The sequence below is a fragment of the Tupaia chinensis genome, unplaced genomic scaffold (assembly GCF_000334495.1).
Source record: "Tupaia chinensis unplaced genomic scaffold, TupChi_1.0 Scaffold000185_1, whole genome shotgun sequence".
Taxonomy (NCBI): Eukaryota; Metazoa; Chordata; class Mammalia; order Scandentia; family Tupaiidae; genus Tupaia; species Tupaia belangeri.
In genome coordinates this window covers 1,475,057-1,498,222 of record NW_006159660.1, presented here as the reverse complement: position 1 = coordinate 1,498,222, position 23,166 = coordinate 1,475,057, and the positions used below count along the sequence as shown (strand labels likewise).

General features: G+C 37.5%; 1 protein-coding gene across 1 annotated transcript in view; it reads right to left on the bottom strand.

Moving 5' to 3' along the window:
• The window catches only part of CNTN3 (contactin 3), a 304,699-nt gene that overhangs the window by 112,282 nt on the left and 169,251 nt on the right, over positions 1-23,166 (bottom strand). Inside the window, exons 5-10 of the mRNA XM_027771124.1 lie at positions 16,734-16,937; positions 15,556-15,658; positions 14,874-15,058; positions 10,442-10,578; positions 9,046-9,175; positions 5,897-6,047 (exon numbers count right to left, since the gene is read on the bottom strand). Coding sequence (XP_027626925.1) covers positions 5,897-6,047; positions 9,046-9,175; positions 10,442-10,578; positions 14,874-15,058; positions 15,556-15,658; positions 16,734-16,937 — 910 coding nt within the window. The remainder of the gene's footprint in view (positions 1-5,896; positions 6,048-9,045; positions 9,176-10,441; positions 10,579-14,873; positions 15,059-15,555; positions 15,659-16,733; positions 16,938-23,166) is intronic.

The following is a 23,166-nucleotide window of genomic DNA, read 5'->3' as shown; positions in this document are numbered from 1 at the left end:
ATTTAGTCCTTAGGTTTTTTTTTTTTTAATGATATAGGCTTTGGATAATACTATATGAGGGTATTTTGAAAAGTTCATGAAAAAATAGAATTAAAATGCAAGTTTATTTTGTTGGAAAAAATTTTGAAATTTGTAAGGCACCCCTAAAAGACCTCTCCCCTCGTGGCACCAAAGATGGCGCCTAGCGGAAGTCCTCGAGGCCTTACTTAAGTAAACAACTATACGGAAGTGGGCATAGCGGTGACGTGGTATGCACATGATCACCACGGGAACAGTACATGCAACCAATCCTCACCCGAAGATTAGTTTCCGTGCACGTGGACAATGAACCGATTGGCTAGGGGCCCTATATAAGGCCCCCGGGGGTTGGGGAAAGGAAAAAGAAGATTGTAAGAAGCCTAGGGTAATAAAACGTTCTGGAGAAGACCTTGTCAGTGTCGTCATTAAAGGAAATTCACATATAGTTTTTTTTATAATATGCATTTTCTTTTATTTTTCTTTAATTTTTAGAGAGAGTTTTGCCATAGGGCATGTGCGCTTGCTGGAGAGACAGAGAGGTATTGAGAGACAGAAAGCAAGAATTCATCCCTTGGGGGGATAGCCATACCATAATCCCTTCTCCTCCATTCTCTTCTCAGGATTTTGGGGACAGACGCACACGTGCCCAACATGAGTTTTAAGCTGCGGGATCTGGAGCTTGAACTGCAGTCAACTATGTGGTAGACCAGTGACGTAACCATTACAACATCTGCTGGTCCTATAATATATGTTTTCTATGAACATTTTGAAGATCCCTCAAATATAATAGAACAAGGGCTTAATCAAAATATATTTGCTACCAAAGACCCCCTGTGCTAGACTGGCAAAAGTTTTCCTATTTATCATGTTTTGTTCACTAACAAACCTATTTACCTACCAAAAACAACAAAAAGCTAACTAAAAAATCAAATGGATTTCAAATAGTATCATTTATAGCCCATCAAAATATTCTGTTTTCTCTTTTATTGTCAAATGCATCAGTGAATTCATTTGTCTCTGGAATGAGATTTAAATCTTTATTTTTCAGTTGTAGCAGTCCATGATCGAACAACCACAATAAATCTGCCATTTACCATGTTTCTCTGATTTGGCTGAAGCCTGCAGACAAAGTCAAGAGGCATGGATATAGGTTTTGCTGCCAAGTGATGGCTGCAGCCCACTCTGGGTACCTATGAACTTGGAGAAGATTCAGATCTGCAACTTGTCCAATAATTGCTTCTAGCAGCCTTTTCCCTAAGCATTGAGGCCTTGGCTCATGAGTGTTTTCTGCTGTCCAAAGACATAAAAGCAAAAGCCAAATCACAGACTGGGAAGAACTGCAACACTGTGGATCTTCTCCTTAAACATCTTTCCTATTTTTAACTCTTATCTTCATATCAGAAAGTTCCCTTATTCTCCAGAGGGTAGATGTTAGAAATGTATAATGAAAAGTGGAGGGTCACTAGGCCTGAAGGGGTCAGAGAACTAACTTTAATTTCAATGAGACACTGCTTAAATTGCAAACATTTTCCCTGTTCTCCTAAAAACAGATTCTTAATATTTCATTGGGCATGTCCCCATCTAGGAAAAAAAAAAAACCTAAACAATAAAAACAAACCTCTATTTCTCTTGTTGTTAACTGAGGCCAGGGAACCAATTTCTGGCAAATAAGGTATAAGGAAAACTACTATATTGCACTTCTGGAAGACTTATTTTTTCCCCAGTTTTTTTTTTCTTTTTTTTTCTATAACGTGCGTGTTTTTGCAGGAGAGAAACGGACAGTGAGAGTGAAGGTGAGAAATCACGCCTTAGGAGGGAGGACCACGCCACATCCCATCTCCTCCAATCTTCTGGGATTTGGGGCAAGCACATACACGGACCCAGTGTGATTTGTAAGTTACCAGGTTTGTGACTCAAACCGCAGTCAGGCATGTGGGATCCTAGTGCCATAACCACCATGCTATTTGCTGACTATTCTGGAAATCTTTTTAAAGGGAAGATGTGTATTCTTATTTTGATCTTCCTCTCTGTTATTGCTGGTGTCAATCAAAACAAAACAAAACAAAACAAAACAAAAAAAACTGGCTGAGGCAAAGGAAATAAAACAAAGATTTTATTTTGGCCTTAGAGGGTTAGGACAATTGCACAGATGTCATGAAGTACACCTTGGTCCAGATAATGTGAGCCAGCATGTTACAGATTTCAGGATAATTTTAAAGGCCAAAGTTGTGAGTGAGTGGGATAAGGATTCTTGTCCACCAAGGATTGGCCATATTCTACCATAAGAGCAGCAGGATGACCTCCTAATCACCCAGAGTCACCTTGCTTAATTGTAAGCAAAGTGATGGAGGTAATGAGTCTGAAAGTACAAGAGGAATGCATTTGAGTAATGGGATGCTCATAAAACCAACAAAAACCAAGTGTCCAATGAGTTTAGGTAGCGTTTGGAGCTATTTCAGGTGCACATTCCTAAAGAAAGCCATAAGATGTGTCTAGGTTGTATTTCCTTATAGTAATGACTGAGGTAGATTAGAATTTCCTGTTTTCAGGAAAAAGACATTTAATTTGGGATCTATCAGCTTCCTTTAAGTTTCAGTTTGATTGTGTGACATTGTACATGAGTGACTCCATTTAGATCTGGTCTGCTGCGGGTTAGACCAGGAGCTTAGTCAAAACAGTGGCATTCTTGAAGGTGTTTTTATTTAATGTATGGGGTGTCACTAGGAGGTTAAAGATCACAGTTCTGGTGGTTAATGAGGTGAAAATGTGGGGCAGCAAGGAAGCAGGGGCCTGCATCCCTAAGGACAGTGGAGCCTGGTAGCTTCAACTGTCTTTAGAGCAAAGGTCAACTTACTAAGGAGCACCCAATCAACAAACGAAACACTTCTTTTTCACTCATTGTATTTTCAACATGTTATCTGTAACACCACCTCATTTTTACTGACTAGTATATCTATAAATATCAGGTACTATGCTAAGATTATTACTATTACTTTAGCAATTCATTTTCAGTTTGTTACAAGGTACTTGTGCTTGCTGGAGAGAGATGGAGTGACAGAGAGAGGGGGAAGTGAGAAATCACACAGTAACAGCCCTGCTGCAATCCCTTCTCCTCCATTCTCCTCTCAGGATTTTGGCCACACATACATGACCCAATGTATTTCTCAAGCCTCTGGGTCCAGGACTAGAGCTGCAGAGTTGGCCATGTGGGATCTAAGTCACCTGCACCACCTGCTGGTCCAAGGTTAGGATTATTTTACAGCAACTATGTGAGGTATGAAATTATTATCTCTGTTTTTATGGATGAGAATACTAAGGTTCAGAGGTACTATGTAATTGAACTAGTGACATCCAAGTAGTAAGTGCCCAAGCCAGAAATCCCAGGTTAGAATCTGGGACTTCTACTTTTATTTCCTTTACCAACACTATACAATGTAAGAGTAAATATCACTTTGTGTCCTTTTGTTAAATCTCATATTTGTTTTATATGCTTTTAAAATTGATATTTAAGAGCATTTGTTCACAACATAAGAGGACTTCAAAAAAGTCATGGAAAAACAGAGTTAAAGAACAAGTTTATTTTGGTGTAAAAAATTTGTGAAATCTATGCATAGTTTTCTCATAATATGCTTTTTCCATGAACTTTTTCAAGGACCCCTCCTCACTACTATGATGACAAGTGGGTTTAATATTGTGCAAAGTATTGAAGCCCTTGGGAAATAATCACTATTTAATTTATGTACACAGTTGACCTTCAGTATCCTTGGAATGTGGTTTCAGGAACCCTGTGGATACCAGAATTCAAGGATGTTCAGATTTCTTGTATAAAATAGCATAGTATTTGCATATAACCTATACATATCCTTCTGTATACTTAAAATCACCTCTAAATAATGCCTTTGAATGTATAAAAAATGAAAATAAATAAATAGATAAAATTTTTAAAAAATAAAAAATAATAAGTAAAATAATTCTTTTTAAAAAATTTAAAAATAATAAAATCACCTCTAGATGTACTTATAACACCTAATGCTATGTAAACACTACATAAATAGGTGTTATACTGTATTTTTAAATTTTACAGTTTTTTAAATTATTGCATTCCCAGTTTTTATTGTTTCTTTTTTTCCTGAATATTTTAAATCCACATTTGGTGAATCTGTTGAATCCACAGAACCCATGGGTACAGAGGATTGACTGTACAATTAAAATTCTTTAGGGGGACCAACAGATGGCTTAATGGCTATGTTGCTGGACTCCTATGTTGTCGACCACGGTTCGCAGTTTTTTAAATTATTGCATTCCCAGTTTTTATTGTTTCTTTTTTTCCTGAATATTTTAAATCCACATTTGGTGAATCTGTTGAATCCACAGAACCCATGGGTACAGAGGATTGACTGTACAATTAAAATTCTTTAGGGGGACCAACAGATGGCTTAATGGCTATGTTGCTGGACTCCTATGTTGTCGACCACGGTTCGAGTCCTGGACCCGGACCCGGACCCAGACCCGGACACGGACTGGACCCGTGCCCTGCATTAAACTCATGCAGGGCGAGTGTGCGTGCGTGCCCAAGATCCCGAGAGGAGAATGGAGGAGAGGGGATTGTGGCATGGCCATTCCCCCCGTGGAGGGGGGTGATTTCTTGCTTTCTGTCTCTCCGTCTCTCTCTTTTTGGTGAGCACACATGCCCTATAGCAAAAACCTCCCCCCCAAAACAAAGCAAAACAAAACAAAAACACCTCTTTTTGGCCAGCTAGTGGTGTGGTAGTTAAGGCAGCTGAATCCCACCTAGCTGATATGCTTTGAGTCCTAGAGCTGGCATCTTAAAAAACACACTGGACAGGCTAGCAGGTTGAATACTGATTAAAGTGCTCGGCTCCACATGGCTGACTGCAGTTCAAATCCGGGACCTGGTGGCTTAAAACTGATGACAGATGTGTATATGTGCTTGCCCAAAACTAGAGAGGAGAATGAAGGAGAAGGAACTATGGCATGGCCACCACCCCCAGGGGATTATCTTTCATTTTCTCTGTCTCTCTGGTGAGCACACACACACTCTATAGCAAAAATATCTGTTTTAAAAAAAACAAACTATAATGGGGCCGGCAGGTGGTGTGGTGGTTAAGGGTGCTGGACTCCCACATGGTTGACCGTGGTTCAAGTACTAAACCTGGTGGCTTGCTCTTTCTTGCTCTCTCGCTCTCTCTCTCTCTCTCTCACTGTCCTTCTCTGGTCAAATTGAAATAAATAAGTAAATAAATAATTATTACAAAACAAAACAAACAAAACAACATAAAGACCACATTGGGCACATATGCACCTAAAAGGCAGAATGAACATTTGAACCCAGATATTCTGTCCTGAATCTGTGTTTTTAACTAAGTCCCATTCTGCCTCCTCATTTGAACATTATAATGATGGCCAGGAAACCAGAGATGCCTTTGCTAAGCCAAATATCTGTAGTTCTACCTACATGACTCCAGGATAGGGTGACAGCAACCTAGGTTCTTGGCAGGTGCCATCTTACATCATCTCCTCTGTTCTGCCCTGGGATGAGAGGCCTCCATCTGGAGCTGACATTACTTTGTTATTCTGGATGATTTTTTCTCAAGGAATTGGGGAAAAACATGTTTGGTCAGAGTAAGTGGTCTATGTGGGAAAAAGTTAGGTAAGTATATATCTCTATTTTTAGATTAAAAAAAATGGATTACAATCATAAGAAGCCTATTACACAACAAAAACACTATTTTGGTTCTTGAACACATCACATTCCACTGAAATGCCACTTCGTTTCATTTCGTATTGAAAACCTACTTCCATATCACTATGGAAATGAGAAGGCGAGAATCGACCACTGCTTCGGACGACAGAATACCTTTCATGCTCCTGCACAGCTACTTCTCCTTTCTTCCAGGAAGAAAGTGCCCTGGGGGAGGCTCTGGGTTTACAGTCCAAGCTGACTAGGCTGCCCACCTGCACCTGAACCAACTTTTTCATCGGATTCTTTGAAAAATCTGGAGCAGAGGCTGAAAAGGAAGAAAAAAAAAAGAAAAAAGAAGAGAGAAAATGAGAATTGGATCACTTATTGAATTTTAAAATCCCTGTAAATTGTGAGGTTGACTTCATAACCACTTTTAAAGTTTCCTTGATGTGCAAGGTGTCAGTGCTTGATTCATTTGATTTATTGTATACCACACACAGGATTTCAAAGCTTTAAAAAGAAAAAATAAATTCATGCTATTTTGTTCTCCAGCAAGTTCTAAATCTTGAGGCAATACAGAAATTTTTCATGTTTATTTTGAAATTTTAAAATAGGCCAATCCTGAGATTATTAAGTGAAATGAAAACATTTAGCATAGAACATTTTTAAAAATTAGTTACATGAAGACAGGGGTAGAATCCATCTATCTTATTGACCTCCAGGACTCAGCACTTAGTACAGTACCTGGCACTTAGTAGGTTCTCATAAAATACTTTTGGAATCACAGCTGAATATTGAACTAAAATGATAAAAAATGATTGAGGAATATTGTATAATTTTCATATTGTTAAGTTTAACTTAAAAGTTGGGAAAATATGCATATTATACTAAATCCTATAGCATATTAAATATAATATGTATAGAATGTTGTTTGCTAATAATGCATGAAATTCCAATATTGAAATAATACCTGAACATTCAAGATACATAATAATGTCTAATTCGAAATGAGATATATTAATCTGACAATCACCTTCCTTTTTACTGAAAATGTGGAAAAATCAAGAAGGTAGTATTTTCCTCAATGTCTAATACTTTATCTTATGGCAAACCTCAGTGAGTTTTTTGATAGGAGAACTGTATTACGCGATTATCTATGAAGGGTCTTCAAAAAGCTCATGGAAAATGCATATTATTAAAAAAGTGGCATGGGTTTTTAAGTTTTATTGTACCATACATAAACTTGTGCTTTTCATTTTCCTATGACCTATTCAACATTCCCTTAATTGTACATGTGTTATCTAGAGATTTGAGGCCTTAAAAATTAACATCCTGAAAGAAGAATTTTCACTAAAACAAAAAACTTGTTTATGTTTGAATACAATCTTTTTAAAAACATACTTTGCAATATTTTTTATACAGCCATCTTACATAGCACATTGAGTAGGAATCCATCCATTTTAAAGGTGAATAAACTATGGCTCATCAGGTTAAGTCAGCACAAGAGCACAGGAGTGTTTCCATTTAGGACGTGAGTGCAAACGCCTTCCTGTCATATGTGACTTCCCTGACATGGATGGCAGTAGCCAGATTTTCAGTTAATGACCTACACTCCCCAGCATCAGCTCCCTTAGGATGGATGATGCATTTCCTACCTCCAGGCGGTTTGGATAAATGACCTATTCTGTATGGAGCCCAGGGTTCTTAACCCCACTTGACACTTGGCATTTGGGGCTGGATAACTACCTGTTGTCAGAAGTTCTGTGCTGTGTCTAGTATATTGGAGGATATTTAGCAGACTCTGGCCTCTAGCCACAAGACGCTAACATCACACGATCTCTTCCCCATCCTCAGTTGCGATGACTGAAAATACCTCAGACATTTCCAAATATTCTCTGAGGGCAAAACTGTCCTCAGTTGAAAATTACTGAGTTAAATCAATCAAGGCCTTATAATCTTTCAGCCCTATGGATTGGGCCAGAGATGGATACAGACCCAAATCAGGCTACAGTTCCAGTGACGTGTAGGACTGAAACTTCCAGTTCAGCAATGAAGAAAACTAGACTGAGTGTGGTAAAAAAAACATCAGCATGCGGTGGGGAGAAACATTATATAGACTGGTAATAGTGATAATATTGGGTTGTCAGGAAGCCATGACATATTTTTACATAGAAAACCACAGCATGACTTTCCTGATGATGCAATATTTGAGCCCTGGATCACATTATGCTTAAATTAAAATTCTTCCTTTTAATTACATGAACTGATGAATTGCTTCCTTCTATCCTTCAATCTTTTCATCTTCCTATCCTTCTTTCCTTCCTCCCTCCCTCCCTTATTTATGAATATTTTGCTATGCTATATCAGTCTAGTTGGATTTTTGATCATTTCAAACTTAAGTGTCCTTTTAGGCAATTGTACTAAACATGATAGAAGACTCTTTTCTTTATGCCTAAAGTACAAGAAGAAAATAGTAATTTTAAGTCGTGGAGCCTTGGTTAATCAAGGTTTTGATATGTCCAATGTTTGACCTTTCTAACAGTGATACTAAAGATATAAGCAACTCTTTTTTTCCTTTTTCCTTCTTTCTCTCTCTCTCTCTCTTTCCTTCCCTTCTTCCTTCCTTCCTTTTTCCTTTCCTCCTTTTTTCTTTCTTTCTTTAATTTGCCACAGGGTACATGTGCTCACCAGAGGTGGAAAGCTTGAGGGGGTGTGGAGTGAGTGAGAAAACACTATCCATGGGGAATGTTCACATCCAATCATTTCTGCATTTTTCCCTCCTCTTGGGATTTTGGGCATGCACACACACACACACACACACACACACACACACAGGTGTCCAGCATGTTTTCAAGCCTTCGGGTCTGAGACTTGACCCACGTAGTTGGCCATAGGGGTCTAGCAGCCTTAACCAGCACACCACTGACTGGACCCACCAACTCCTTTTGAATTGAATATGATTAAATTCAAATGTTAATGTCTGCTTTTATGGACTGGCAACAGAGAACACCATGATCGCTTATTCTTTTAAAAAGTATTGTTTAGTTTGTGATATTAGAATTGGATAAGGATATCTTAGGATAACTTTTCTTTCCTATTTATTTACTTCATCCTATGACCCTCATTCTGGCCACAATCATTGCTGCTGCTTTTCCTCAGAAATTGTTAATGCAATCTTGATTAGAAAACCTGAGTGATCATGTGCAATACTGCAGATTCTATTAGATGTAGAAATCTAATAGGAAAAGTAAATATCTCTGCTTCTGGAAGCAATGAAAAAATTAAGAAATAAAAAATAAAATAAGGTGAAAGAAAAATCTTACCAACAACCTTGAGTTCAGCACTGGAATAGACAAGACCATGCTTGTTTTCTGCGATGCACTGGAACATGCCAGAATCAGTCACATTTAGGTTTGATATTGTAATGGCACCATTTTCTATCTGTATTCTCTCCTAGAAGATAACAAAAATGTCTTGCATATAAACAGATGCACCATTTTAGAAGAAAATGAACACTATTGATTATTGTTTCAATCATACACAAACCTCCTGCATGTTTCCCTAAGTATTAGCAGTCAGATCTGAAATTTAACCTTTTACTTATTTGAAATATAAGACTGATCGACCATAACAACTACATGCTGGAAATATGAATCAAAATTCTTTAGTTCAGAAGTATCAAAAAATAACAAAACACGAGGTAAAATATAGCAGTCGTTTAATTTTTTCCTTTATGGTTAAAGTTTCAAAAATGCATCATTGGGGCCAGCAGGTGGCATAGTGATTAAGGAGCTGAACTCCCACATGATCACCCATGGTTTGAGTCCCAGACCCGGCAGCTTGAAAGTCATGCCAGGTGTGGGCGCATGTGTGTGTATGCCCAGAATTCTGAGAGAAGAATGGAGGAGAAGGGACTGTAGTACAGCCATTCCCCCTGAGGGGTAATATCTCGCTTTCTATCTCTGTCTCTACAGTGAGCACATGTGCCCTGTAGCAAAATTTCTTAAAGAAAAGAAAAAGCATCAAGAGGTCGATACCTATCCCAATTGAGGTTTTCATCATTTCTTTTTAAAAAATCATACAAGGCAAAAGTATTATAAATTCTGAACATTCAAAAGAATTATGGGGTATCCCACATAGGTGACTGTGGTTTGAATCCTGGCTCTGGTAGCTTGAATTTATTTTTAAAGATTCTAGGAAACACACATATGTTCCAGGGTTTTTAGATAGTACTACAGGTTATGTCTAGAAACATAAATGAGTATAATTGACTTAATACACACACACACACACACACACACACACACACACACACACAGCCAAAGTTACGTGGCTCGAGAAGTGACTGAGAAAATAAGTACTCATGTAACAAGGTAACAGAGTAATAGATACATTTATTCTCCAGAAGCCATACCAAGTAGTCAAGGAGGAAAAGAAAATTACATTGTATTTTTGATTAAAGGAAGACCTTTTCTAACTTCAATATCAAAAAAACACAGTGTACGTACAAAATTACTTTTTCCCAATGAAATGCAAAGTTGAAAAGATCTTCTCATGGGAGACTGGGTACTTGATTTTATATTTTTTCCTGTGTACCACCTCTTAAATGCAAATTAAAGTGTGTGAACTCAACCGCTTACTTGGGTAGTAGGTACTAAATGAAGCATTTAGTTAACGCAAAGTGGGGAAAGGAGGGATTAACCAGGTACATTACCTTACCTCTAGTACTAGGGCTTCTCCATTTTTCAACCATCGGTAGGAAGGTTTGGGCTTACCACTTGCCCGACATTCCCAATAAAGATTATCCTCCACAGCTATTTCCACATCCTTTATGAGTTGAACCCAGTGAGGTTTTGCTGTGATGAAAAAGAAAAGAAAGAGGAAAAAAAGACATCCAAATCATCCAGCAAATAAAAAGTAAATACCTTATGCAGGTATATATGAATGGATAATAAGATGGTGATTAATAGATGAAAGTGAGCACAGTAGCAAGAATTATATTGAATTTGCTAAGTATTTACCAGGTGGATTTATGAACATTTCTACATTTGGGGATGGATGTTGCAATCTGTCCTTTCCTAAACCAAATTCACTGTGCTTTCTTTGTTTTCAAAATTCTAGGCACTGTATTATATTCTTCAGATGTCTATCAGTGGTTAGTAAGACCGGTACACAAACTTATTTTATTTTCCGAATGTGTTTTCAAACCATAAGGTCTCAATTCATGACAATTTAATAAGTTGATTGACAGCAAGTATAGGTCCTAATTATCAACTAAAATCTAACATCCATAGAAGAGAAACTTCTATAGCCAAGGAAAAGAAATACTTCCTTCAAGTTAGAAATCATTCTTAATTAAATACAAGCCAGTGAGCATCTTTTAAAGCTCTGAGCAAATTAAAACGAAAGTAGAAGATGGATAAATTGGTTCAATTTGAATCATATAATTTCTTTTTTTATCAGAACAAGAAGTAACTGAAGCAACTTTAAATTATATATGCAAATTAGTTGGATCAAGTGGATTTATCATTTTCACTTATGTTTTAGAAGGTATTTGACAAATTCTTTTTACAGATGAAAGCAACATACCATGTACGATAAAAGTGACTCAACATACAGAGTGTATTCAGCCAAGTCTCAGCTTGCATTTTGGATCCCAGACTGGGAGGTGAGATGTCTTACTGGCTTCATGCTGCATTATGCATGGGGTGTGTACTATGGGGTTCACACTTGCACCCTCCATATGGAGAAACAGTTTATCCATTTCCGTGTAATTGCAACCATGGGAAGGTTTGTCTTTCCAATTCTATCTCATACAATTGCTATTTTATAAATGAAATTGAAATGAGACTTTTGCTATTTATCTTTTATAGAATGTACAGGTTCACATTTTCTCTTATTTTTCATGCATACATACATACATAAATACACACATACACACACACACGCACACACTCATTGTCTACTATGAGGGGAAGTTCAGCACCAGTTAACTTCTACTTTATACTAAAACACACTTTTTTTTTTTTTTTTGGAGAGGTTTTCGCTATAGGGTGTGTGCACTCACCAGACAGACAGAGAGACATAGAGACAGAAAGGGAGAAATCACCCCCAGGGGGTATGGTCACGCCACAATCCCTTCTCCTCCATTCTCCTCTCGGGATCTTGGGCACGCACCCGACGTGAGTTTTAAGCCACCGGGTCCGGGACGCAAACCGCGGTCGACTACGAGGGAGTCCAGTGACATAACCATTATGCTAACTGCTGGTTCCCCTAAAACACACATTTTGAACTCATCAGCCTGAGGTGGAATGAGACTGCAGACTCACACATGAGCCTCTGACTGAGATCCAAGTATCTTAAAAATTTTTCCACCTGTTTTTTTTTCCCTACTAATCTTCTCCAAATGGGAGGATAATTTGCTGAACAAAGCCAATCCTGAGATTGTAACTGTCATATTAAACATGATTTCCTCAATTATTCTATCATATGAGATCCAAATATTCCATCAGACCACTTTTACATGAAATCTTAGAGCAGGTAAGTAGAGAACTGCATGACATTTATTGAATATCCTAATCTCAAGCTGGGATTGTAGGACAACTTTCATGAAACTCTATTATTAATTTCTAATTTATTTCCTAGGTGCATATTATCTACATAATGGCCTAAAGCAATAGCCTCCTGTACGTAGTGGATGTTATTGCTTTTCTATTATGCATTTATTTCCTTTCTTCCTTATTTCTAAAATATCCCCTAATTTTTCATTTAGTTATCTTCTCTTTTATCACCTCCCATTGTCCATAAAATCCAGAAAAATGAGACCTTATTTCCTGTTCCAAAAGGAGATTTAATCTAATTTCTCCTTGCCAGTGATTAGTTTAGCAATAAATACGTAGTCAGCGAGATTTGAGGAGGAGAGTGCTAGATGTTTTAGAGAAAGGAAGGATGAATAACAATGAATGTGCTGGTCACTGCTGGCAGCCGTTTTGTGATCATAACAGAAACTAACATGCCGAGAAAGGAAAAAGAAATGCAGGGAGCAAAGTAAAAATAAAAATCACTGGGAAACTGAGGCCAGAGCCTACTTACAAGGACTTGGAAAGCCAATAGTTTTGCATTTCTCATCATACAAGGCACAGCATTGTTCATTATTTATGCAGCCTTGCTGTTACATAGAACTAAAAACATTTCTATTGACACATTATGTCATTTCATGTGTCCTATGCTTTCTCACACTGGTTACTTCTTAGCCTGAGATCAAGCAGTGGTTGCTTAGAAATAAGGAGTTAAGTGAAACAAAAGCTACTTGATTTGAGCTTTGTAGCCATATGGCTCAAATGCCCCACTCACCATTTCCATATTACTCTACTAACCCATAGATCTTGACACCTGGATAACTGTTGTGCTGTATATTCTGTTTTTTGTTTGTTTGTTCTTTTGCCAGAAGTTGCATGCACTTGCCAGAGACAGACAATGAGGGAGAAAGAGAGAGACAAAGAGAGAAAGTGAGAAAGCACACCCCACACATACTGCATGGTCTTGCCACAATCCCTTCTAATCCATTTCTCCTTCCTTTCAGGATTTTGGGCAGGTGTGCACACATGTTTGCTGTGTTCCTCAAGCTGCCAGGTCTGGGACTCAAACTGCCCTACCCCACCACCTTAATCACTAAACCACTGGCTAGCACTATGCTGCTTATTCTAAACTAATCATGTAACAAGATGGGAGAGTTATAAAACAGTATGACTCATGTTACTAAACCATGCTTCCATTTCACTCCCAGCAGACCCTAACAATTTTACAATAATATGAAAACTGTTAATGTCAGCGGTAATGCATTTCCATACTTCAAATTTTTAAGGGTCATCATAATAGGCCCTAAAATTCTAATTGTGCATCCAAATGTGTTCCTCCCTGCAACATTTTTGTATGGTACACAAATTTGCATTGCAAACGGTTTCAATTTCCAGGATCTAAAATTCATAGAATATGATGCAATTTGCCTTTTAACAAAAGTGGTCAGTTCCTTCTAGTCTTGCAGTAGTACTAACGATTAAACTGCAAATATATATTCACTGAGCTTATATTCATACATTTTATATGTGTATTTTGTAAAATCATATATCTGTTTCTTTTAAATCAAATTTTCATTAAAAAATCTAGTGGTCTTCGATTTAATGTATGAATAATAATTTTTAAAAATAATAAAAAATTCTAGTGTTTTTTTTTTTAATAAAAGGGATTTGAAAACAATTTTTGGGGAAAAAAAAGCAATCTAATTTTCCTACAGATAGACTCTAATAAAGGTAACAGTATTATTCTTTCCTTTCTCACATGGAACATTACGTGAAATAAGTGGGATTACAAATTAAAGACCATAAAACATAGATACATTGTGGAAGGGACAGAATAACACAGAAGAACTCAATGAGTTCCCAAGTTTGGGTGAATTGTTGAATGTAGTCATTGCAACTTTCCCTAGTAGACAGGGTTGGTTCTGTTTTGTTTTGTATAGGTAATAAAGATATAAAACACCTTTCCAAGAGGAAGGCAGACAGAAAAAAGGTCTTTTGACTCAACCATGGTCTGGTGTTGCCGTGTGATACTGGAGCCAGAGTGAGAGATCCTGGATTAGGAACGGGGTTGATCTAAACACTCTAGTTTGCCTGTGATCTTTTGGACAGAAGGCTGGTAGGAGGTGGGGAGGTAGGATCTGGACATCTCCTCCCAGACTGGTGAAATCCTGTAGAAACTGCTTGTCTGTCTCTTTCTTACAAAAAGAAATAAAATAAATTAATTAAAAAAAAAGATTTTTCTCAAATGTGCTTAGTATATGAAAGATTATCCTTAGGAAACATGAAATATTTCATTATATTAATCACCTGAAAAATGTGAAAAGAATATATTTTGTCTCCAACTTCACAGCAAAATTTTATTTAATTTTAATTTTAATTCCATCTTTGACAAATGTTTTTCCTCAATTAAAACAAAACAAAACAAAACAAAAACAAAAACAAGAATGAGATGTAGAATAGGAAAAGCTGAAGATTTGGATTCTGCTATAATCTCCGACCCAACCAGCAGCAACAATATTTACCCAGGAGAGAGTAAATACTAAGAACCCAATTTTCCCAAAGCAGATACTCACCATAGTAAGTGAGTCGCCCTCTGGCAACATTTTTCCCCCGTGAATTCTCTGCAATGCATTCATAGGAACCTGCATCGTCTTGCTGGAAGTTGGGGATTTCAAGCACACCATTGAACTTCCTCTGCTTAATTTTACTGGAAAAGGGCAGTCCATCACTTCTTCTCCAATTAATCTGTGGTACAGGACTAAGAAGAAAATTGACAAGTTGTGTGTGTTGTCTGGGAACCTTCTGGACTTGACAAAACAAAGCTTTTGATAAGACAGAGCAAAAAGACACAGGTTTTCCATTTCTGTCAACATTTCCCATTGTCAAATATATAAAATTGATGCAAAGATTTAACTTTTTAAATTGATATTTTAATAAAACAAACTGCATTTTCTTGGGTCAATTTATGATGTAGATTTTTAAAAAGCCATTAGTTACAGGTAAATAAGAAAAAGAAAAATAACAGCAATTTTAACTCATGAAATTAGGCAGGTATAGTCATTTTCTCCAAATTGTCTTTAAAATTTCAACCCAAATTTTTCATATGTGCATTTTTTCTGCACTTAATTTGTTCCTTTGCATCTAAATGAAAGTACATTTTAGAAAATAAGAAAAGGAGAGTCTGACAAGAACCACCCTGATTGCTTACAGCAGGCTAATATTTTAGCACATAGAAGTAAATGTTATAAAACTTACTTTCCAAGGGCGAAACATTCCAATTTCACAGTGGAACCTTTAGCAGCTGGAAGAGTTTCTGGAAACTGAACTTCTATTTTGGGTTCATATTCACCCATCACACCTGTAAATCCACAATACAAAGTTAATAGCTTCATTGTTTCCTTTGAAATTGCTTAGGTCTCTCTTAAATAAAATTTTCTTTGGTTCCACTTTGAATCAGCTTTTTCTAGTAATGTAAATAACTTGCTGATGCTAACTTGGGTCAAACATGGCAACATTAATAAATGTTTAAGAACACTGCATTCGCTGATTCATGAATTATCACTCACAGAGCAGTTCCAAGAAAACCACTATGCCTTTTACATTACATTAAATGGAAAGCTTTTGAAATTCTGTATTCAATTTGGACATTTCAAGTCAAACTGAAATATACAATGTATTATGACTTCCTGAAATTTCCTAAAGAACAAAAATTATGGCACAGGGAATTTACTTAATGGAACCCTGGTAGCATAGACACCCATCTTAAATTATTAAATGGTTCCCCAGAGTCAAGAAACAGTGACTTAATAAATGGGAAAGGTCAAATTCAATTATAACTGACTGGAAAAAAGTGCTTTGATACTTTGTGGTCAGAGCATTACGCTATATCTGATTGGGATTTGAGGAAGTGGGTCAGCCTCCCGGGCTCACAAATCTGTTTCCTCTGTAGCTCATAGACTCCTCTTAAAACAGCCACTAAGGTGTTGATGAAACAGATTTTTTCTTTAATGATTTCTTTTTAGTGATGTTTTTTAGCCTATAACAAAATATCCTGAGCTTTAAAAACCTCAGCATGGCAAAAGTCAGGGCCAGTGACTCCATGGGAATGCACTCTGAAACCCAGCCTCAGAGGCTCTCATGCCTGGTTTGCCATCTCTGTTTTGAAATTCTCAGTCATTTTTGTATAAGGGCCTGCTCATCTTTATTTTTCACTGGTTCCTGCAAATTATGAAACTGGTCCTGAATAAGGATTACCTGCAAAGGCCTATGCTTCATGGAATTATTCTCATCACTGGACCTATATATATTCTTTGTTCTCCCCAAAAAGGAAGCAATCATTCTTCAAGACCGACTTTTCACTTTTTTCTCATTTGTTTTAACTTGGAAATACACCACTATTTCCACTCAGAATCACACTATGAAACATTTCATACCATCAGAACGTAGCACCAAAGGAGTCGGGGAGCCCAGGACCCGGGTGTTTGTCACCGTACTTGTCACCACACATGTGTAGTTTCCCACATCAGATGACTCCACCTTGGCTATATAGAGATGTCCTGTCTCTTGAGAGACAAATCTCCGACTATCTTCTTCAACAAATGATGGGTATTCGTTGAAGATCCATGCATATGACAGTTCTAATGATATGTTAAAAAAGAGAAATTCCATTATTAAAGAAAGTTCCCCATAGTACATGAGAAACAGACAAAAAAATTACCTTTACTTCAAAGTAATGCCGAGTGTGGCTGCTGCAGGGCAGGAAGAGAGACTGTTACATGAAACGATTCTGTGTTCTTTCTTCATTATTACAGTAGACGCTGGTGATTAGCATTCTTGTGGGAGCACCATTATCACTGCCATCATTATCACTACTCCACATGCCTCCTAACAAGGCTTTCTGGCTCTGGCCTTGCTCCCTTTTCATTCGTATCTACATGCTGCACATTCTCTGATCTTTCAGAATTACCCATCTAATCACGTCAGTTCCTTACATTGAACTTCCCACAACTTGCTGACTTCTCAGGTATACTGCAAAATTGCTCACCCTGAATAGGAGGCCTCTTATGATTAGTCCCTACTAAGGCCTTGGCATCTGAGAACCCCAGGGTCCCTGTGCGTGCTGTTCCTGGAGCCTGCAAAGCCCTCTGTCTCTGTTTCTTTCTTTTGTTTCCTCCCCTTTTGACATCAGCGCCCCCCCCCCCCCCATTCTGCTGAGATAACTTCCAAATGGTTTTCAAAGTTTGGTCCCAACACAAGGAATCACCTCCTTGAAGAAGTCTTCTTTAATCCCTCTTATCTGGGTTGGTGCTCCTAGATGGGGCAATGCTAAGCTCATTTTAATTAGAGCACTTATCACCTAGTCTGCAATGCTCTGTGTACTTGTCTGTCCTCTTGCCACTTGGTAGACAGGAATGTTTTATTCTGCCTTCCTTTCCCTCTCCTCAAATCAGAAAAAAAAAAAAAATCCAAACGCATTTAATAGGTCTTCCTTAAATATTTATTGAATTAAGGGTATAATTATGTGCCTATCTCTTATATATCAAGTCTAATACAAGATTTTTCTCTAATGTTAGAGCCATGGTATGTTAAATTTCTCCAAGAGCGCTACTGTTCTCCTCCTCTGTGATAATGAGGCTCTGGATGCCCAGTGTGCAGAGCCTAGCTGATATTTACGCACAGTGACTACGGCGGGCTTATTGGCTTCCTTTACTGGGCCCTATTTTCTCCTGCTGCATTGATCTTATTGCATTAGTTCATTCCTGTACTGGAATGAAAATAGATTTAATGAATGGCAAGTTCAAATGTATTTAAGGCATAACTGCAAAGGTGAGGGAGGGGTCTTTGCATTTGGCAGAGGGGTATGGTAAATCAATAACCAACTATGAGACAACATATAAGAGCTGGATGAGAGCTGCTATGGGTTTCAGAGGAACAAGAGGTGACATTTTTCCATGTCTGAAGAACAGGCCTTAGAAGACAGGAGGACAGTGGTCAAGCAGGGATAAAAGCACTCCAGGTAGAGTTATCATATGGGTCAAGGTAGAGTTATCACATGTTATCATATGGGTCAAGTGTTTCATGAAAATCGAATCAGTCATGTGATAGGCTGTAACATCTCAAGTTGTGAGATTGTACGAAAAAAAAAGAGTCACAAACATCCATTCCACAGTTAGCCTCATGCCTACCCTGATGGTGCTTTTCTCTTGCAGTAGTACTGAATAAACTGTTGAGGGAAATCATGCTGGTAAGGTGGGTTGAAGCTGCTCTACAGTTAAAACTGGCAGGTGTTGTGGCAATAGGCCTTCTGGGGCTTTCTGCTGCGCTAAGCAATTCAGTCCTTCCCCAGCATCCCTCAGACCCCATAAACTCGCCTCACTTTAAAGAAGGCCAAACAATCTTAGTCTACTTTCCAAAGTGCTCTATACATAAAATTAAGATGGTTGTCTCTCTTCTTTTTATTAGCTGATCAGATTAAAACTTCTACTGTTCCCCAATACAGTAGATCTTCACTGGGCATTAGGAAGTCAATTTTACTAAAACAGTTTATACTACAATGAGAATAGTTACCATAAAGAAATTGGGTTCAAAGTCAGAAAACCTCAAGTCTGGTAAATTCATATAAGAGAATATTATACAAAATAAGAATATATGGCTAATCACTCCATGCAACAACTTGGATTAAGTGTCACAATGTATTTTTCATTGTTCCAGCATAAAACATGTGGTATGACTCCATGTATAGTATTTCTTTATAATCCTAAAATGAAAATCATTAATATTTTAAATATTATTATGTTTTTATAGAGATATTATAATGGCTTTGCCCATATGATTGACTATTAGTAGAAGTAAAGGAAGGAAGTCAAATTAAATAATTTTAAGGTTGCTCCCAAAATGTGCCTGAAGAAGTGGGTGTGTCTGAATCAAGGGGTGGAGTCATGGAGGTATCCATTAGGTCTCACTTTAAGAGAACCTACTGCACGGAACACAGTTGACAGCCTCCGCCTGCTACCTGATAAGCAACCATAGCCACATTGCCTGGGCTGCTTGCAGCTAACTGAATTCCATGAGGCTGTTAATACTGGTCCGTTTCTGCTAGGGTACAGGGTATCACTAATGGGCAATTTTCCCTGGAGACTCCTAATCAAAACAGACATGATGTTATCAGCACTGTGCTGTAGTCTGACATTCCTTCTATCCAAATTTGCCTCCCCTTTCAGTGTTCACAGATATGAGACCTAAATATCAATTTTCAGTCTATTTCTGGCTCCTCTTCTTTCACCTTTCACAGGCATTTCCCCAGTAACTTTTTCAAAATGTCTGATCCTCTAATTCCATCTTGGTATCTGCTTTGGAGAGAACCTGAACTGACATGGGTTGCTAACATGAGGTAAAGACTGGGGTGAGCAGGTGGTAAAATGGTTAAGGCACTGGACTTCAGTGTGGTCGACTGTGGTTCAAGTCCCAGAACTTGCAGCTTGAAATTCGCACTGGGCATGTGTGTATGTTTGCCCCAAATCCCAAGAGGAAAATGGAGAAGGGATTGCAGCATGGCTATGACCTCTGGGAGGTGATTTCTCACTTTCTGTCTCTCAATTTCTGTCTCTCTGGCGAGCACATGCACCCTATAGCAAAAAACTCTTTATTTAAAAAAATATGTTAAAAGAGAGAGAGAGAGATAGGATATGTGCACTTGCTAGAGAGACAGAGAGAGAAAGAAAGTGAAAAGTCATCCCCTAGCAGGGATGGTCATGCCTCAATCCCTTCTCCTCCATTCTCCTCTTTGGATTTTGGGCATGCATACACGCCTGGAGTTTCAAACTGCCAGGCCTAAGACTTGAATCATGATCAGCATTGAAGGAATCCAGCAATGTAACCATTACACCATCTGCTGGTCCCAAAGCCACAATTTATATATATATAAAATATGTTTTTTTTTTTTCCTCAGGCCATGTGTACTTGCTGGGGAGCGAGAAGAGACAGAAGTGAGAGGAAAAGTGAGAAATCACCCTCCAGGGGGAATGTGTATGCCACAATCCCTTCTCATATCTCCTCCTGGGATCTTGGGCATGCATGCACATGTGCCTGGCATGTTTCAACTCACCAGGCCCAGGACTCAAACCATTGTCAGACATGTCAGTGTCCAGCACCTTAACCACTATGCAACCTGCTGACCCCAATGTGTATTCTTTTAAGCTACCTAGTTTGTGATACTGTATTACAGCAGCAAAAAGAAATTGACACAAACGATAATAGCCTATCATAATTGTTTATTACGTGCCAGGTATAGTACTAAATGCTTTAGATAGAATATGCAAAGAAAAACAAATGATCACAATCAAAAAGTAGAGAAAGTCTGTATTTGGAAAGCTTAAAGAATTAGGTTTTAGTGTGATTATAAGACCTATATAGTGCAGGGGCATTCCAAAAGAAATATCAATATTACAACCCCCTAATAAGTGAATTTTTTTGAAAAATTCAGATTCTTAAAGACTTATTAAAAAAGGAATTAGATTTGTCTTTAATGTGGTACACCTTGTCACATGGGGTATGCAGAAATCAGTAGCACCTACCTTTGTTTACAGACTTTCTGATATGGAACAAAACATAACTTTTATGTTTTAGAGAGATCTGCACTAAGTTTTCATTTATTGCCTATATGACTGTTAAGATATACATGGCATCACTCTGATTATAAACATTTGAGAATTATGATTTACTATACTCTGAATAAACTAAAAAATATCTACAGTGATACTTTCAGAGTTTACTTGTAAAAATCTGCATTTGCAATAACCATTAATTGTATTCTGCAAAGTAAAATATATATTAAATCAGCATTCTTTGGAGACTCTGAGATCATTTTATATAGTATGATAAATAAAAAGCTATAATAAAAATGATAATTTTATATACTCAAGCAAGTTAGACTTTTCAAAACCTTCCACAATCTCTTGTGTAAATCATAAGCACATTATACAAAAACGACTTGGCCAGTGGGCTTTCTATTAACAATGCTACATGAATATTAGGAGTGTAAAAATTTTTTTATTATAGAGCAAAAGGTTTTACCAATCAAAGTCATAAATTAAGAAAATGAAGTACAGAAACTCTGTTTTCCAGAAAGTAATCTGTGATGAATGACATCACTCCTTCAGCCACTTTCCTTTCCAGGTCGCTTAAGTATAAGACCAGCCAATTTAACATGAAATATGTCACTCCAGTGTTTACCTGGAGATACATTAATCCACATATTACTGACACATAAGGGTTTATTTCTAGTTCTATTATAAAATTCTATTATGAAGGAGATTTAATCCATTGTATAGGCATTTTCTAGAAGAAATTCTGTCAAACAAAATTGTAGTTAGGCAAAAATTGTAAAAGTAACTTAGGCCATTTTCTGTGGTGCCAACAGGAAGTCTCTGACCTACTTTGAAACAACATTTATAAAAAACAGCGTGAGATCTTGCTTAATGTCATTCAAGATTTTTATCACTGATTCATACAATTGGAAAAAAAGAAAAGTTTTGCCATGCTGCTTTCGGATGACATGCCATTGGCAGGTCTGGAATGCAGTAGGTATTCATCGATCTAAAACAATGCAGAAAACTGAAGAGAATTTAAGGTTCAAAGGATAAACAGGCAACAATTAGGATTGAAGATTCTGTACTACAAAGGAAAAGGTATCTAGCAGTTGTCCACCTAAAATAAGTCCTGAGGCAAAGGAAATAAAGAAAATGAAATTTATTCTGGCAGGGGCGAGTTTAAACACCCTGGCACACAATATTCACGTTTCTCTGAATATTGCGCATCAAGGTCTTAGAGCTTTCAGGATAATTTTAAAGGGAAAACCACCAATAGGAAGGGTAGCAAGGAGTCTTGTAAAGCAATGAAGGCTAAATTTTATGAGAAAGGAGGCGTGTGAAATCTCCCATTTCTGAAAAAAAAAATGTGAAGTCTATTTTGGGACCTATGTGACATTTTAGCATGAGTGATTGCATTTTGGTCTGATCTTTTGGAGCCTACAGCAGGAGTACAGTCTAAAACCATGTCCTCCTAACATTTTTAACACAGCTCTTCTAACATTTCAGTGAGTTGTCTTTTTGAAGCTTTTTGGGGGGCAGTAGCTGGCATAGTGATTAAGGCACTGGACTCCCACATGGCCAACTATGGACAGAGTACCAGACCTAGAGGCTTAAAAATCACACCGGGTACATGTGCATGTGTGCTCAAAGAGGAGACTGGAGGAGAAGGAACTGTGGCATGGCCATCCCCCGCGGGGGTGATTTCTCATTTCCCTCTCTCTGTCTGTCTCAGACAAGTGCACACGCTCTATGGCAAAAATCTTATTTAAAAAAAAAAATGTTGTTTTGTAAGTTGTTGCTTTGAGGACAGCATTATTATATATACTGAGGTATATATATAAACATCTACCTAATCCATTCTGATTTAGACTAATAAGTCTGATTTGTGAGATTCCTAAGATAAATAATAATAATAACAATAATAATAATGTTTTCTTTAGAGCTGGTTTCTAGGTCAGAGATTAGCAAACTATGGCTAGAAGGTCAAGCCCAGCTTCTTTCCTTCATGGTAAACTAATATCTAGGGATATAACCATACGTTCAACTACTATTGTCCTTGGGTAAAGTTTTCATGCTACAAGAAGAGAACCGAGTCGCTGCAACAGAGACCATATATGGTCCATAAAACTTAAAATACTAATCTGACTTTTAAGAAAAAAAAAAAGTGGTTGACTGACCTGGTCTAGGTTTGTGTTTTTTATTACCCAAGTTAGAAGCTTGGAAATTCTTTAATGGGTGTTATTTTACTTTTTTTTTTTTTTTTTGGAGAGGTTTTTTC